This window comes from Melanostigma gelatinosum (assembly GCF_949748355.1).
Source record: "Melanostigma gelatinosum genome assembly, chromosome: 4".
Taxonomy (NCBI): Eukaryota; Metazoa; Chordata; class Actinopteri; order Perciformes; family Zoarcidae; genus Melanostigma; species Melanostigma gelatinosum.
In genome coordinates, this window is record NC_136637.1 from 11,383,222 (window position 1) to 11,399,359 (window position 16,138).

The 16,138-nt window shown below is 43.1% G+C and overlaps 1 protein-coding gene across 1 annotated transcript; it reads left to right on the forward strand.

Moving 5' to 3' along the window:
* Nucleotides 1–4,558: 4,558 nt before the first annotated feature.
* On the forward strand, nucleotides 4,559–14,951 carry ctdspl3 (CTD (carboxy-terminal domain, RNA polymerase II, polypeptide A) small phosphatase like 3). The gene is made up of 13 exons (XM_079267855.1): nucleotides 4,559–4,812; nucleotides 6,922–7,045; nucleotides 7,147–7,304; nucleotides 7,624–7,747; nucleotides 7,849–7,989; nucleotides 8,228–8,336; nucleotides 11,131–11,242; nucleotides 11,956–12,042; nucleotides 12,466–12,528; nucleotides 12,874–12,953; nucleotides 13,396–13,522; nucleotides 13,873–13,968; nucleotides 14,471–14,951. The coding sequence occupies exons 1-13, from the start codon at nucleotides 4,678–4,680 to the stop codon at nucleotides 14,534–14,536; spliced, it is 1,422 nt and encodes a 473-aa protein (XP_079123981.1). The 5' UTR covers nucleotides 4,559–4,677; the 3' UTR covers nucleotides 14,537–14,951.
* The last annotated feature ends 1,187 nt before the right edge of the window (nucleotides 14,952–16,138 follow it).

A 16,138-nucleotide genomic window follows, 5' to 3' on the forward strand; every position in this document is an offset into this window, starting at 1 on the left:
TGCAGTTTGATTTCAAGACTTCTCCTAACTGCTGCTCTTAAGATTGCCTCTACAGGAATGGTTATATGTTATGCTAATGTATCCGTTTATTGGCCATAACTAGGACAAAAAGACCTCAGTGAAAGCAGCTGTGAATTGAATAAATCACAATGTAAAAGGATGTTTTTACTCGGTCAGTTTGGTGACATGCAGAAAGCCTGGCATGCCTCGCTCTCTCGCTCTCGCTCTCTCGCTCTCTCTCGCTCTCTCTCGCTCTCTCTCGCTCTCTCGCTCTCGCGCTCTCTCTCGCTCTCTCTCGCTCTCTTGCTCTCGCTCTCTCTCGCTCTCTCTCGCTCTCTCGCTCGCTCTCGCGCTCTCTCTCGCTCTCTCTCGCTCTCTCTCGCTCTCTCTCGCTCTCTCGCTCTCTCGCTCTCTCGCTCTCTCTCGCGCTCTCTCTCGCTCTCTCTCGCTCTCTCGCTCTCTCTCTCTCGCTCTTGCTCTCTCGCTCTCTCGCTCTCTCGGTCTGTCTTGATGAGTAGCAGATGTCACAGTTGCTGGTAATGGCTGACAATCAAATAGAGACATGCTGTGGCTGAAAGCATTCGTTTTTTGGGGGGGGAGGATTGCTGGAGAAAGCAGAGCTCAATCAATACTGATCTAAAGGATCAACATTGCTTTTTTAGAGTTGACCCTGTGACCTTTTGGCCCCTGAGGCAACATTCAAGCACCTGCCCCCTTCAATGGATCCATGTTTATTGTATATATCCATCGACCAGCTTTGTGAGATATTTGCATTTGAATCGTGGAGGTACTGCAGCTCTCGTGCTCTCACTTCAGGGAAGGTTTTTAATTGCGTGGTAGTGACAATTAGGAGACGTTATGAGAACACTGTATACCTCCAAACACTCATTGTGGTTGAAGGGACATCCCTCTAACTACAATCGAGCCTCGTTTCTACCTCAAGAACCAATTAAGCAGATTGCTTTGCTTCAGACTGTTGAAGGTTGTGTTCAAGCAGGAAAACCTCATCAAAAATGTTGCTGATGCAGGTTCATAAAGACTTTGAGTATGAAAGAGATTGTAAGGACCACAGACAATCAGATATCACCTTTGTTTATGCAAGGGGAACCTGGGATCATTGAGGGTTCTGTTCAAGCTTCAATGTCTTCACTAAGAGCTCCCCTCAGTGGAAGGTTTTTGTTATGACGCACAATCAGTTCAGATTCCCTAAATGGAGACGCAAACATTCAGTGTCCTTCAATCTGAGCATTTACTGCAAACGAATGAACTTTCAGTGTTCATTTCCCCCCAGTGTTTCCAGAGGGTGTTCCTTGATCCTCCACTGAACCCAGACTCGATCGCTGTTCGATGCATTCACTTCCAGCATTCATTTACTTATTAAAAACAGTAAACAATAAATATTCAAACTTGCCTTGCTCGTTTCTCTGTAGCTGTGGTCAGTCAGGTTCCTCTATATTGAAAGAAACATTGGAGCAATGGTAGTGGTGAAAACTGCACAAGTCTTAACTCTGCATGAAACCAGAGGTTGTTTTGAGTTTCTAGCAGGTTTCTGGTTCAGACGGGTTCTTTTCCTGAATGCTACCAGCTGCTTTTTATGTGTCTGTTTGTTTTCATCGTGAGATAGACGATGCTCACTCAAGACTTTGTGTCTTTGTGTTTTTTTCTGTCAAAGTTATATTAATGTTGTGTGGTAATGCAGTTTTAAGTCTTGGGTTGATTTCTAAAGTATGCTTGTTTGGTGCATTTGTGTGCTGTCGTACAGATCAGAAAACAATGACTCTGCTCGACTCATTTTCATCACATTCTGAATGCATTTTGTGTGTCTTGGAGTTTGATTTCCTGACAAGGAAGGAAGTAAATGTAGTGATTTTCAGGGGCTGACTCCCAATCAGCACAAACCCTCGGAGTCTCTTGTGGTCTGCTTGCTTGCTCTGTGCTATAACATTAAAATGTTTATCTTGAAATATTGCTGCTTTCACTCCCACCAGAGCCGTAGCTAAAGAACCACTTGAAAACTTATCCAGAGTGTCTTTCTTGGAAAATTGACTCCGACTCCTGTTCCCATATTGCTGACATGGAAATTCTTTACCATTTACGGGTTAAGGTGCATGTGGGGTTTAGGGGCCTTTGACTGAACTTCACCACAGACTTTCCCTCCATCAGGGGGACTGTGGACAAGGAAAATGAGAATTAACAAGATGCCTTCTGCTGTGACAATTGTTGTATGAATTAACCTGTATTTCAAAGATTCATTAAATATAATATTTCTGAAATATGGCTGTTTAGGGCTATGAATTATATCATGTTCATATTGTTGATTTGCTCTTTATTTGCTTTTTCTTTTTTGTTTGTTTTTTTAATATGATGTAGCAACACCGGCACACTGAGATTACATTAAGAGCAGATTCATCAATATAGCGATGATGATGATGATTATTTTACAGATGCATGTGAAGTGCGTGTTGGCTTTGCGTGTCTTCAAGTTAACTTCAGAACTGAAACAAGGCTCTTGTCTCTTACAAGTTCTCAGGAAAATCTACCTCTACCTCCAGTTTGATGTATTTAACCCAGTTACAGTTACAGTTTAGTGGGTACACAAAGAGGGAGTGAGAGTTGGCACCAGGGTCTGAAATTTACTCCAACATACCAGTATTGGTTAGTGCTTAAGATTAGTTACAATCATGTGAGCTTGTATTGAATTGGAAGTATGGTAGTGTATTCATATCATTAATCTCATTATTATCATTATTTGGAAACAAATAAAAATACTCTGCAGATATATTTATCACCCTGGTAAGTGACGGAGAGGATTATTTTGGACTCTGGGGTGTCTTTCTCCCTCTCTCTGTGTTACAGGTTAGTTTGAGCATCAACAACAGGGAACCTCCAGCTCAACAGCTACTACTTAGTACGACAACACATGCTGCTTCTAGCACCACTGTTAGTACTATGAGTGGCTTTTCAGTCTTTTTTTTTTTATTATTAATGTGTGCTTATTCCTCCTTTTTCTATAAATAATTGATATTTTTTAATGGGATGTCTACCAGTAACCACAGTAACGGTGAAGTGGCAGCGGGAAATGCATCTGTTTTTGTTTTCTTTGTTTTTGAAGAGTGAAGAGCTATTCTTGTCTATTTACTCAATATGTTTGTGTGAATACTTTTATGTTGAATCTGAAATTAATAAAATATCACCTTTCTTAAATGTCACCAGAGTTTTGGATGGTTTTTTTTTTATGTATCCTAAGATAAGTTATATGAAATATGTTCCATCCTTTTTAATGGGATAGCGCAGTCTTTATTTAAAATGTGTTCATTATATTGATGCTGCCCCCAAAAAGTGCTTGTAGCAGTTTCTTCTGCATAATGAGGCAGTCAATTTTATGGGGAATCCAGAAGTTACCTTTGTTAACTTATTCTTTTAATTGTCTTGTAGTTAAATTTATTTAAAAGTACAATATTTTCCCTTGAATTGTAGTGGACTAGAAGTATAAAGTAGCCGAAAAAGCAAACCAAAATTGTACTTAGATTAAGTAGGCCAACAGTATTTGAGTAAATGTACTTACTTTCCACCACTGCTAAAATTGCTAATTGATCTGAATACTTTTTCTACCACTGTTAAAAGAAGTCTTTGTTGACTACAAGTTAGTGCAATACAAAGTTATTTATATTGACAATAGTCTACTTCAGGGGTCTTCAACGTTTTTCAGGCTAAGGACCCCCAAACTGACAGAGAGATGGAGCAGGGACCCCCGACTATATATATTGTATGAAATTGTGTTTTATATTAAACTGGGCCTAGTACCGTGTATAAACATACCTCTTTATTGTGCATTCAATACTAATATGTTATCATAATATGTTATAATAATGCTATTCTAACAATACACAGGTTCACATATTCATGTTTTTATTTTAAACATGTGCAAGGTACAGAGGCCGTGCCACTGCCATTTATAAACATACCTTGTCAGCTGATACCAATGCAATATCAACATTGTCTGTCAATTGCATGATAGTCATGCATACAAGCTATTATAATTGATGTTTTCATTTTAAACATAAATCTGGAAACTAAAATATGTGATGGCCTATTAGTGCCACTGCCATGCATAAAGATACCTGTTATCTTTCATACAATACTGAACTATTCAAATAATGGACACATTCATGTTAAGAGAAAAACGTTTTTTTTAATTTTTTTTATTGTCTAATCAACCAAATATTTCGCGGACCCCCTGTTGAAGACCTCTGGTCCACTTAATTGAGATAATGTATATTTTTGACTGATAAAATGTGATCTCGGATTTTCACTGGTATTGTTACTGTCATGTTCATCGATTCATTCATTTTAAACAAACGAGATGTTGAAGGAAATTAGCATTTAAAACAAAGTTTCTGTGTTGGTCTCCCCATGATGGCCCGAGTCTCGCGGTGACGCTGGGGCTTTCTGAAACACCGCCCAACAATGGTGTCTGCGGTGGTGAACCTATCGCACCCCGGCAGTTTTAAATGATTCGAGTTCAGGGGGGCGGTGCTAAACAAACTGTTCTACTGAAGCGAGCCTGGTGGAGTAAAGAAGAAGAAGAGCAAAGTACAGGATTTAGAGAAAGTAACTTAATCACAGTAGAGCGGTTCGCGTGTTGATGTTTTTACAGGTCCCACTTGAAGATAAAAAATGAGACTTAGGTCTCAAAAAATCGTTGACGTTACAGCTTGTTTGGAAACGCCGCGAAGCAACCGCCGACGGTCCAACAAAGCGACGCCGATAAAATATGTTGTATCGGGGACAGAAAGCCCTCTTCTAACCCAGGTAACACACGACCCTTTACTAACATTAGTTTCTCAATCAGTGGACTTGTAACAGCCCCACATACGTTCGTGAAAACAATACACAAAGTGTACTAAATTGCCGGATTTAGTAGTATAAGTAGCCTCGTTTCAGTGTTCTGATCTGATCATAATGCTACGGACGTTAGCCAGTGTTGAAACTATACGGTAGCGTCGGACGGCGTCGTTAACGTTAGCTAGCAGCTGCTGTGTGTGATGTTACACGTACTTAGGTACATATGCGCGTGCCCCAGAGGTAAACTCGCGACCACCCCTCATACATGCCGTCATCATACGGTGATTACAGCTGATCCCGACAGCAGCAAAGCCCCTGACCCGTCGGTTCACCCTCAAGGGAACACTGTTAGCACTGCTAGCACTGTTAGCTATCATGAGAGCCGTTTAGAGCAGGGGTGTCAAACTCATTTTCACTCTGGGGCCACATCAGCATCACGGTCGCCCTCAAAGGGCCGGTTGTAAATGTAACTACTCCTAACATATTTAGTTTAGTTTCCCGGGATATCTGTGACTTCCACAACACGTACTAAGCAGAAATAGAGGTTATTTTTTCCATGGTTAATGGCGGACAGTTGAACGGCTTTCAGGGCGATAAGCCCCGCCCCCTCTCCGACGCGTCCAGTGCGAATGAACACAAATAGTCCCCGGTGAGACCGGCGGCGCGAATGGCTCAACTCAAAGTTTTTTTATACTCAAACATCTCCGCTCGATGTGAACTTTGAATTGGAACAGTACTTGGGCTGAGACTGATGACGTTTCACAAGTCCACGAGTTTACAAGTGCAGAGAAGTACGCATGTTGAGAAAGGCACGATCACTTGTTGGAAATCCTCTTTATGGGTTGTTGCATCTCCTGTCCACCTGTTGTGATAGTTTTAATGTCGGCACACAGACAACATGCTATCTCATCACTTCGACTTTCTATCTCATAATTTCGACCATGGGGATATTTTTATTTTCACATCTAACTTTTAATTTTTGTAAAAAAAAAAAAAAATAATAATAATAATTTATTTATTTTTTTTTTATTTTTTTGCTGGCGGATTCGCGGGCCACATAAAATGACGTGGCGGGCCGGATGCGGCCCGCGGGCCGTATGTTTGACACCCCTGGTTTAGAGGCAATCGAAATGCTCCCAATCTCGGATCTTGCTCCTCGTTATATGTGTATATGGCTCGCATGTGGTCATTTCCTTTGGTTGTGACTGTTTCAGAAAAAGGCAAATGAAAAACAGATACACACAATCTGGGGCTTTTTGCTATGCATTGTTGATATGCCACTATAGTACCTTGTTGGTGTTGCCCTCCCGTCAGTGTATGATGACGGGCGCACAAAATAACGGCAGCAGACACCTTGAATATAGTTAAAACAAATGTTTTATTGAGGGTGCCTGTTCGTTGCGTTACACTCTTCTCTTGCTGTTCTTCTTCTGAGAAAGTATACAAGGAAGTGTGAATACCATGCACAGACAACCCCCTAGTGGTGAGATGGCGACACCTGCTGGCCGTTTTAACTATAACACACATTACAATATAAAATGAGTTCGTCAAAAATCCATTTATCTCACATTGGCATTTTAACTCCGAAACAGATCTGCGTTGTTGTAGTTGTGCCGTTTGTCTTTTTGTGTCCATTTTCCATTTCAATAATAGCACAGTCATGTAGTATTCATGTTGCTGTTTGTCGGTTTCAAATGCTCAGGATTAATGCATAATGTAGCTCAACGCCTGTGCAAATCAGTACACTTACCGAGGCAGTGAGTGACTGTAGTGTTCCTGCTTCTTTAACCATTATTATGATATTTTAGGCGGATGTGTTCCACTTCAGTTACACAGACATTTGGATGCATTTCCGAAGCCAATCTTACAATTTGTACACAGTAAGATAAATTAATTTGGAGTTATTCTCATTATTAACCCAACTGTTGCGAACCAATAGGAAGTCTTTGGGCATTGCTGTGCTTGATAAAAGACCGTAGAGCAGCAATTATGGTGGCGTTTGGTCTTTTGGTCCTAATATGTCTGGACAATCACACTTCTAGTTTAAAAAAAGAATACGCTTTTTGTACGGTGTAGGATAAAGAGACCTTGGACGATGACTCCCACCACTCGGATGATGAAATTCCCACAATGACGAGGCGAGCACTGCCCCGTGGCCGGCCAAGGAAGAGAGCCATCGCTGTTGAGGACAGAGAACCTGGTATGTTTTTAATATGGGCTTTCTTCCTGAATATGAATTCCTTTAACTCTCCGCTGCTCTTCTTTTTATATTTTCTGACTGATTGTCTTCTCGTGGTCTAGATTTGTCATTCAAGACTCCGATCAGGCCCATCATGCGCCATGAGCGCATACTGTCGGAGATCGACCCGGTGTCTCCTCGCAATACAACGGCCAGAAACATCTACTCGCCCATCGTGTGTAGCTCAACGCCTGTGCAAATCAGTACACTTACCGAGGCAGTGAGTGACTGTAGTGTTCCTGCTTCTTTAACCATTATTATGATATTTTAGGCGGATGTGTTCCACTTCAGTTACACAGACATTTGGATGCATTTCCGAAGCCAATCTTACAATTTGTACACAGTAAGATAAATTAATTTGGAGTTATTCTCATTATTAACCCAACTGTTGCGAACCAATAGGAAGTCTTTGGGCATTGCTGTGCTTGATAAAAGACCGTAGAGCAGCAATTATGGTGGCGTTTGGTCTTTTGGTCCTAATATGTCTGGACAATCACACTTCTAGTTTAAAAAAAGAATACGCTTTTTGTACGGTGTAGGATAAAGAGACCTTGGACGATGACTCCCACCACTCGGATGATGAAATTCCCACAATGACGAGGCGAGCACTGCCCCGTGGCCGGCCAAGGAAGAGAGCCATCGCTGTTGAGGACAGAGAACCTGGTATGTTTTTAATATGGGCTTTCTTCCTGAATATGAATTCCTTAAACTCTCCGCTGCTCTTCTTTTTATATTTTCTGACTGATTGTCTTCTCGTGGTCTAGATTTGTCATTCAAGACTCCGATCAGGCCCATCATGCGCCATGAGCGCATACTGTCGGAGATCGACCCGGTGTCTCCTCGCAATACAACGGCCAGAAACATCTACTCGCCCATCGTGTGTTTCCTCACACCCACCAAAGAGAGTGAGTACAGCCACTGTCACTGCAAGTCTCCGTTCTACAGAAGGCTTGCAGTGCCTTAATCAGACTGAGCTTACATGAATGCAAGACCTCAACATTGAGAACAGACCGGAACAAAGTACCGAAGAGCTTCCCATCATTAAGACAATGTGTAGTTTATTAAATATGGCAAACATTTGCTGGAAGTAATGAGTGTTCCTGTTACAGTTTGTACATTTCGTTGAGTTTTTTTTCTGTCCAGATGGGAAGCGAGCTGGAAGCAGTGTGTTGATGAGCCCAGAACAAGGCGTGTTTGGTTTTGGCTCCATTGACCTTCTGGTTGGAGAAGAAGATGATGAGGTCTTCAATCCGTAAGTATAAAGCCTCTTTCAGCCATATACCCCTTTATGGTAATTCAACAACCCTGCACCCCACTAGATCATATATTTAAGTTCAAAGTTCAAAGTTCAAAGTTCACTTTATTGTCAAAGTTTCCACATGTGTTATGCATACAGAAAATTCGAAATGCCGTTTCTCGCAGTCCCACAGTGTAATATAGACATGAACATATAACATATAATAGAATAAAATAGAATAAAGTTAAGAACATAAGGGCCTAGATAAAGGATTAAACAAGTAGCAGCAGAGAATAAAAAGTGACTGGTGCTGATAAAAAGTGACTGGTGCTGGATGAGGGAAGGGGTGTGAGGGGGAGTAGATGTCCTGGTATGTTCCATTTGAGGCAGTGGGGAAAGGTGGGTGAGGGGGAGGGTAGAGAGGTCAGGGGAGAGATGGCAGGGGGGGAGAGAGGGGGAGCGAGAGGAGAGAGGGAGGGAGAGAGTTCAGCATCCTGACCGCCTGGTGGAAGAAGCTGTTCCTCAGCCGGGTAGAGCTCGAACGGAGACTGCGGAACCTTCTCCCTGAAGGCAGGAGGCTGAAGAGGCTGTTGGAGGGGTGGGTGGGGTCACCCGCAATGCCGAGTGCTTTGCGGGTGAGGCGGGTGTTGTAAATGTCCTGTAGTGTAGGGAGTGAGACTCCGATGATCCTCTGGGCAGAGTTCACAATGCGCTGCAGGCTCTTGCGGTTGGAGGCGGTGCAGCTTCCGAACCACAGCGTGATGCAGCTGCTGAGGATGCTCTCAGTGGCGCCTCGGTAGAATGAGAGCATGATGGGGGGGGGGGCTCCTGCTCGCTTGAGCTTCCTGATGAAGTACAGGCGTTGCTGGGCCTTCTTTGCCAGTGCAGTGGTGTTGCTGTTCCAGGTGAGGTCATCTGTGATTGTCACACCCAGGAATTTGGTGCTGCTCACCTGCTCCACAGCAGCACCATTGATGGTCAGAGGGAGGGGGGGTTGGGAGTGGGTTCTCCTGAAGTCAACAACAATCTCCTTTGTTTTCCCCACATTGAGGAAGAGATTGTTATTTTGGCACCAACGGACCAGCTGGTTCACTTCCTTCCTGTAGTTAGTCTCATCGTTGTGGCTGATGAGACCTACCACGGTAGTGTCGTCAGCGAACTTCACGATGTGGTTGGAGCTGTAGTTGGGTTTACAGTCATGGGTCAGCAGGGTGAAGAGAAGGGGGCTGAGCACACAACCTTGGGGGGCCCCCGTACTCAGTGTTAGTGTGTTCGAAGTGTTGTTGTTGACCCGAACAGCTTGTGGTCTCTCTGTGAGGAAGTCCAACAACCAGTTGCAGAGAGAGGGGCTGAGGCCCAGGTCTGTAAGTTTACACACAAGCTGCTGGGGGATGATTGTATTGAATGCTGAGCTGAAATCTATGAACAGCATTCTGACGTAGGAGTTCTTAGTGTCCAGGTGTGTGAGGGCTGGGTGTAGAGCGGAGGAGATTGCATCCTCTGTGGACCGTTTAGTTCGGTAAGCAAACTGAAACGGGTCCAGGGAGGGAGGAAGGGTGGATTTGATCTGCTTCATGACCAGCCTTTCGAAACACTTCATGATGGTAGAAGTCAATGCGACGGGGCGGTAGTCGTTGAAGCAGGCTGGAGATGACTTCTTCGGCACAGGAATGATGGTGGTTTCCTTGAAGCACGTGGGAACAACAGCCTGGCTCAGGGAGGTGTTAAAGATGTCGGTGAGGACATCCGTGAGCTCCTCTGCGCAGTCCCTCAGCACACGACCAGGAATGTTGTCAGGTCCCGCAGCCTTGCGGGTATTAATCCTCAGCAGTGTGCTCCTCACACTGGCTGGGGACAGGCACAGAGCCTGGTCGTCGGTGGGGGGGGTGGTTTTCTGCGCAGGTGTGTTGTTCTGTGCTTCGAAGCGTGCAAAGAAGCCATTGAGGTTGTTAAGCAGGGAGGTGTGACTGTCACAGGTCTGTGGCGGTAGTTTGTAGTCCGTTATGGTCCTAATGCCCTGCCACAGGCTCCGTGAGTCCCTGCTGTCTTTGAAATGTCCTGTGATTTTCCTGGTGTACAGTCGTTTAGCTTTCCTGATGCCACGGCACAGGTCAGCCCTGGCTGCTCCCAGCCCAGCTGGGTCTCCAGCTCTGAAGGCGGTGTCGCGAGCCTTGAGCAGTGTGCGGACCTCCCCTGTCAGCCATGGCTTCTGGTTGGCTCGGATGGTGATGGCTCTGGTGGTAGTTACATCATCAATGCACTTGGTGATGTAACCTGTGACTGTCTCTGTGTATTCTTGAATGTTAATGTGATGGTTGTAGGTGGCTGCCTGCTTGAACATGTCCCAGTCTGTGGTACCAAAGCAGTCCTGAAGTGCAGCTGTACTGTCCTCTGGCCACACCCGTACCTGTTTTGAAACCGGTTTGGTAACCTTTACCCTTGCTCTGTAGGCCGGTTTCAGCAAGACCGTGAGGTGGTCGGAGAGGCCAATGTGGGGGAGGGGGGACGCCTTGTACGCTCCCTTGATCGATGTGTAGACTAGGTCTAATTTGTTGTTTTCCCTGGTTGGAAAATCAACATGCTGGTATATTTTAGGCAGAACAGTTTTTAGGTTAGCATGGTTGAAGTCTCCAGCAACGATGAGAATGCCGTCTGGGTGTGCTGTCTGTTGCTCACTACTTTTTCATAAAGTTAACAGAGACTGGTACTTTAAATAAAAATGTAGCGGTGTTGTTATGCAAATGTTGCTCCATAAGTTGATGTTGTTCGTGATTCTTTCTATTTCTAAAAGCATTATCATCTTTTCCAGCTTCACGTTCATCAAGAACATACAGTCGCAGTCTCAGCATTCCCAACCCCGACTCAGAGATATTCCCCCCAAGACCAGGAGCACCCCAGAGGCCACGCTGGTGGTCGACCTGGTGAGTTTCCTCCTCTGGACCATCCTGCTCTCACGCACGGGCTCAACAAGTCAGATACAGTCAGGGCCGTACGTATTTGGACGGTGACACCATTTTTCTAATTTTGCCTCTTTACACGACTCTAATGGATTTGAAATGAAGCAGTCAATATGTGGTTGAAGTGGAGACTTTCAGCTTTAATTCACCGGGTATAACAAAAATATCACATTAACCGTTTAGGAATTAAAGCCATTTTAACAAAATCCCCCCCATTGTCTAACGGTTTCATGGCCATGTATGGCTGCCAATGGAACTGGGTCACTGGTGTTTATTGATTATGTCACAGCTGATAGGAGTATCAGGATGAGTTCTGAGGTGTAAATGGACTGTACTTGTATAGAGTTTTCTAGTCCTTCCGACCACTCGAAGCGCTTTCACACTACATATCGTCATTCACCCATTCACACACTGATGGCAGGGGCTACTGTGCAACATTCACACACCGTAGGCACAGCACAGGAGGAATTTGGGGTTAAGTGTCTTGCACACAACGACATGCGACTAGTGGAGCCGGGGATCGAACCTCCGATCCTCTGATTGAAGGACGACCCTGCTCTCCACTGAGCCACACAATAGTCTATTTTTTAAATCATTTAACACTGCCTCCTGTTTAGTATTTGTTTTGGGTTTTAATGTGAAATCAACTGAATTCACATTGATTTACGTCCTTCTAGGAGGAGACCCTGATGTTCGGCTCTCTGAATGTGATCAAGGAAGCGGAGTACACTTTCCACACAGCTTTCCAGGACCATCTGTACAAGGTGACCCCTCACTGCACGCTTCTGCCTCTCACGCACACTGAGCTGATGCTCCCAGGTGGAAGAAAAGAGTGGAAAGATGATTGACCGATTCTTTCGGTGCGTTAGTCCTCTTCAGTGAGGGACGGCAGCAAGCAGGAGATATGAGGAAATCTAGTCTTAATCTGGAGAAATGCCAGAACTAACAATAACACTCATCTCTACCATGTTGGCTCTTTATTTCATTCAGTTATCTGTGATTTAAAGATGGTTTAGCATGTTAAGCCCATTAACAGCCAACTGTTTATGGTTCAGTGCTGCAGGGGGAAAAAAAGACTTATTTTCTGAATCCAGATTAAGTGAACTAGTTGACCGTTTTAGATAATGGAATAGGAGCTGCGTCTGTATGAACGTGTTACTTTATTCTGTTCTCCCCCTCATCAACAGGTGTACATGATCCTACGGCCACACGTCAAAGAGTTCCTGCAGTCCATGGCAAAGACCTATGAGGTAGAGGTTGAGTTACTCTGATATCAAATGAAACTGTCCGGTCTTTTAACGATTCATTTGGCTCTGGACCAGTTCTGTCTACAGTGTTTGTTTGTCTCATATTTAGTGTTATAGTTCACATTGGTGAATGAATGAAAAAGATAGAAGAGATGAAACTCTTGACTCGGATGTGATGTGAAAACATAATCGATTTTAATTTTAGGCCATATCGCCATGCTCTACCATCCCCTTTAATTCGTTTTCATCTGAACCAATATATTTCAATCTTTTCTTTCTTTCTATATGAAAACAAAATGTAGTTTTGTGTGGAATCGGTTCCAGCTGCTGTTTTGTGTTCTGTTCCAGCTGTTTGTTTACACATGTGCTAAGAAGGAATATGCTGAGAAGATACTGGACATCCTGGACCCTCAGAGAAAACTGTTTCGGTATGTCTCCGTAATATCCGCTTCCACTTGTGTTTGGTAAACTCCTTGCTCGACCGCAGAGACGTGCACTCTTGTCGGCTTCATCGGGCTCAGTGTTGGCCTGCTGCTGACCCGTCTGTGAGCAGCACACTGACCTCCTGATGCTGCTCAGAGATTAGTCGGTCACTCTGTGATGTCTGACAGTGTGAGGGATTTAGCTCCAGAGTGACTTCTAATGGTGAGGACAGTAGAGTTCAGCTTTCCTTCTGGCTTCACGTTGTTGATGTCAAATAGACGGGATGAGCAGACGATCGACGGTAAACTCGGTGTGCTGCCTGTATCGTGAAATACTCCTCAAACTTCGCTCTCATTGAGAGCACCTATGTTCCATATTACAATTCATCAAATGACGGTGCTTGGTTCACAGAAACGTGTGTGATCACGTTGGTGACTTGTCTTACAGACATCGCCTGTATCAGGACGACTGCGCCTGTGTTCTCGGCCACTACATCAAAGATCTCGGCGTTCTCGGGAGGGATCTCGCCAAGACGGTTGTGCTGGACAACGCACCCCACACGTACCCGTACCACGTAAGCACGGCGACTTTTGGATGCTGGTTTGAAATGTCATGCTGCGGCATTATTGTATGGTGATATTCTACAATTTTGTTATTATCAGCGCATCCAATGAAAGGACCAAAGTCATCAACGTGTTTATCAATCTCTTTAAAAAATGGGATGCAAATATAATATCTTGGTTGACAATAACACAAATACAGACTTTCATCAGACTTGTCTTTGAATAACATCAAAGATATTTTCTTTTGTTCCTCCATGTTGGTAATGAGATGATGGTCAGATATTATCTTGCAGTTGCGACTACACTGTGACACACTTACGTCGTCGTTTATATTCATTGAAGTCTTTTGGTGTTTTTGCAGCTGATGAACACCATTCCCATCAAGAGCTGGTCCGGAGAGTCGGAGGACCGAGAACTCCAGAAGCTCGTCCCCTACATGGAGAAGCTGTCTACAGCGGTATGTCTGTCATTTGATCAGCTTCTATGATTACTACATATCACAAGTATTAGATTGTAGATTGCTGCCTCCGTGTCTTTTTATTAATCCTACGAGTTCTGGGATTTAAGTAAGTATTTTATGAAACAGATCGGGTATTGGCCGTAATGTGACTGACCCGTGTTAAATACAGGGGTTAACTGTACTACTATCAGATCAGTAATCGTATTAGAAAACATCCTAAGTTGGAATATCTGAATCAACAAGAAAAAGTTAGATTCTTAAAATATACTTGAGTATCAAAAGTATTTGCAGGGTTAAAGAATTGAGCCATTAATGTGTGTGTTTCAGTGTAACGTACTTGTTTCAGGACTAGTTTGAAGTGTTTGTACATCATCGGTGCAGCCTGTACATGTTTCAGTCAGCTGTGAATAAAGCGGCTGATTATCTGCTGCAGCATCTGCGGTCTTTCCTCTCCCGGTTTCATCATTCACTTCCAATATCTCCTGTTGTGTTTTTTCAGGAGGATTTTCGGGAGGTGCTGAAGAAGAGGAAGGACCACTTCCACAGGCTGCTGTCGGAGGACTAACAGGACACCCCCCCCCCCCCCCCATCCCCCGCCCCCTCCCTCACTTTAACTACTTTGTGACTTTCACAGCTCATGTTTGCTTTCTTTATGCTTTGGCCAAAAGCAGAATCCAATAACAACTAGCTAACCTTTGTGGTGGACCTGCTCTCCCTCCTTTCTCCTCCTCGATGAATTCAAAAGACGGCACGTCTGTATTTCAAACATGCTGCTGGTCGTTTGTCACCAAAACCCTGTTTCTCTAAGACTCATTCCACAAGGCAATGAACTGTTTATATTTACAAGAAACAACTTGAAATCTGTTTATAGTCAAGATCTTTTAATTTATTGATTATATTGCTCATCCACGGCTGTTATTTCTGTATATTTGAGATATGCTTTTTTTTTTTGTATGCAAATCATCGATAATGAATTGGAAAATAAAGAACTTCTCTCAGTCATATTGTCTTTCTGTCGCATGTAATCTGTTTCAGTTTAGTGAAATAGTATTTGATTTAATACTAAATCTACGTTTCTCAACATGTGAGGTGAGCAGTGTGTCATGAAAGCTGCTTCACAGTGATGTAGAGGAAGGTGATGATGTGCACAGCTGTGGATATTGTCAGTGTTGCAGCACAATGAAGTCATGTTTATGTTTTATCCTGTCACTGTTTAAAATGACACACATTTTCTACAAGACTGCCTGATCCTGGTCAACATCCTGTCTGCTGGTGTGTTTCATCAAAGTCGGGTGTTATTGTTTATCTTTTGGGACGTCTTCACTGGGTTTTTGAGGGTGTTTCTGTGGCGCAGTTATATTTTTTTCAAAAGAATGCTGTTCCTGCTGCTGAGCAAATACAACTCTTCACTTCCTGTGCAGCAGGAAAGAGTCACCAGTGTGTCGGGGTTTAAAAGAGCAAATGGAGAAGATGTGTAGAATTGGTGGGATCCCTTTCAGAGATTACAGTTCAATGTATTAATACAAATATATTGCTATCATTAAACTATCATCTGCGTGCCTCCGATTTTTGATCTAAAACGGTCATCTCTGACAGATGATCTAAAAACTGCTTACTAAGACAAAAAGGTTTAATTTGTTGAATTAAATCAGCAATTCAAGTTTTATATTATATTACAGAAATACCCAAACAAAGCTATATTATATGATGGCAGTATTATATGTATGTTATATGAATTTAGTGATACCAAAATAAACTCACTTTCTTCAGTTAATGAATTGTTTAAAATGTAAAATCTTACTAAATAGCAAAAAGGCCTTATGTGACCTGTTCAAATATTGTATTTGGTCCAATACACTAATGTACTTTATCTACAGCAAATGTTTGTATTTATGCTTTTAGACTTTAAATTACAGACTTAAACTATTAAGCCATTATAAAATGAGTTGCTGATTAATAAGCTATCAATCGACCAATCATTCCAATAGCTCTGTCAATGTATTTTGTAACCAGCCATTAATAAATAATACAAATGTTTATATGTAAGTAAACAAAGGGGCCGCATGTTCACGCATTTCACAGTAGATATAATCTTCCTGTGAACATCTTGTAGTTCATTAATGAGATAATAGTAATAGATCCAGGACTTATTAAACAGTGCAGTAAA

Bases quoted from the DNA above. Each gene is read 5' to 3' on its own strand.
- ctdspl3 (XM_079267855.1), top strand. From the start codon at position 4,678: ATGAGACTTAGGTCTCAAAAAATCGTTGACGTTACAGCTTGTTTGGAA. The intron at 8,337-11,130 runs GTAAGTATAAAG...CATCTTTTCCAG, and splicing joins GATGATGAGGTCTTCAATCC to CTTCACGTTCATCAAGAACA. The intron at 11,243-11,955 runs GTGAGTTTCCTC...ACGTCCTTCTAG, and splicing joins CCACGCTGGTGGTCGACCTG to GAGGAGACCCTGATGTTCGG.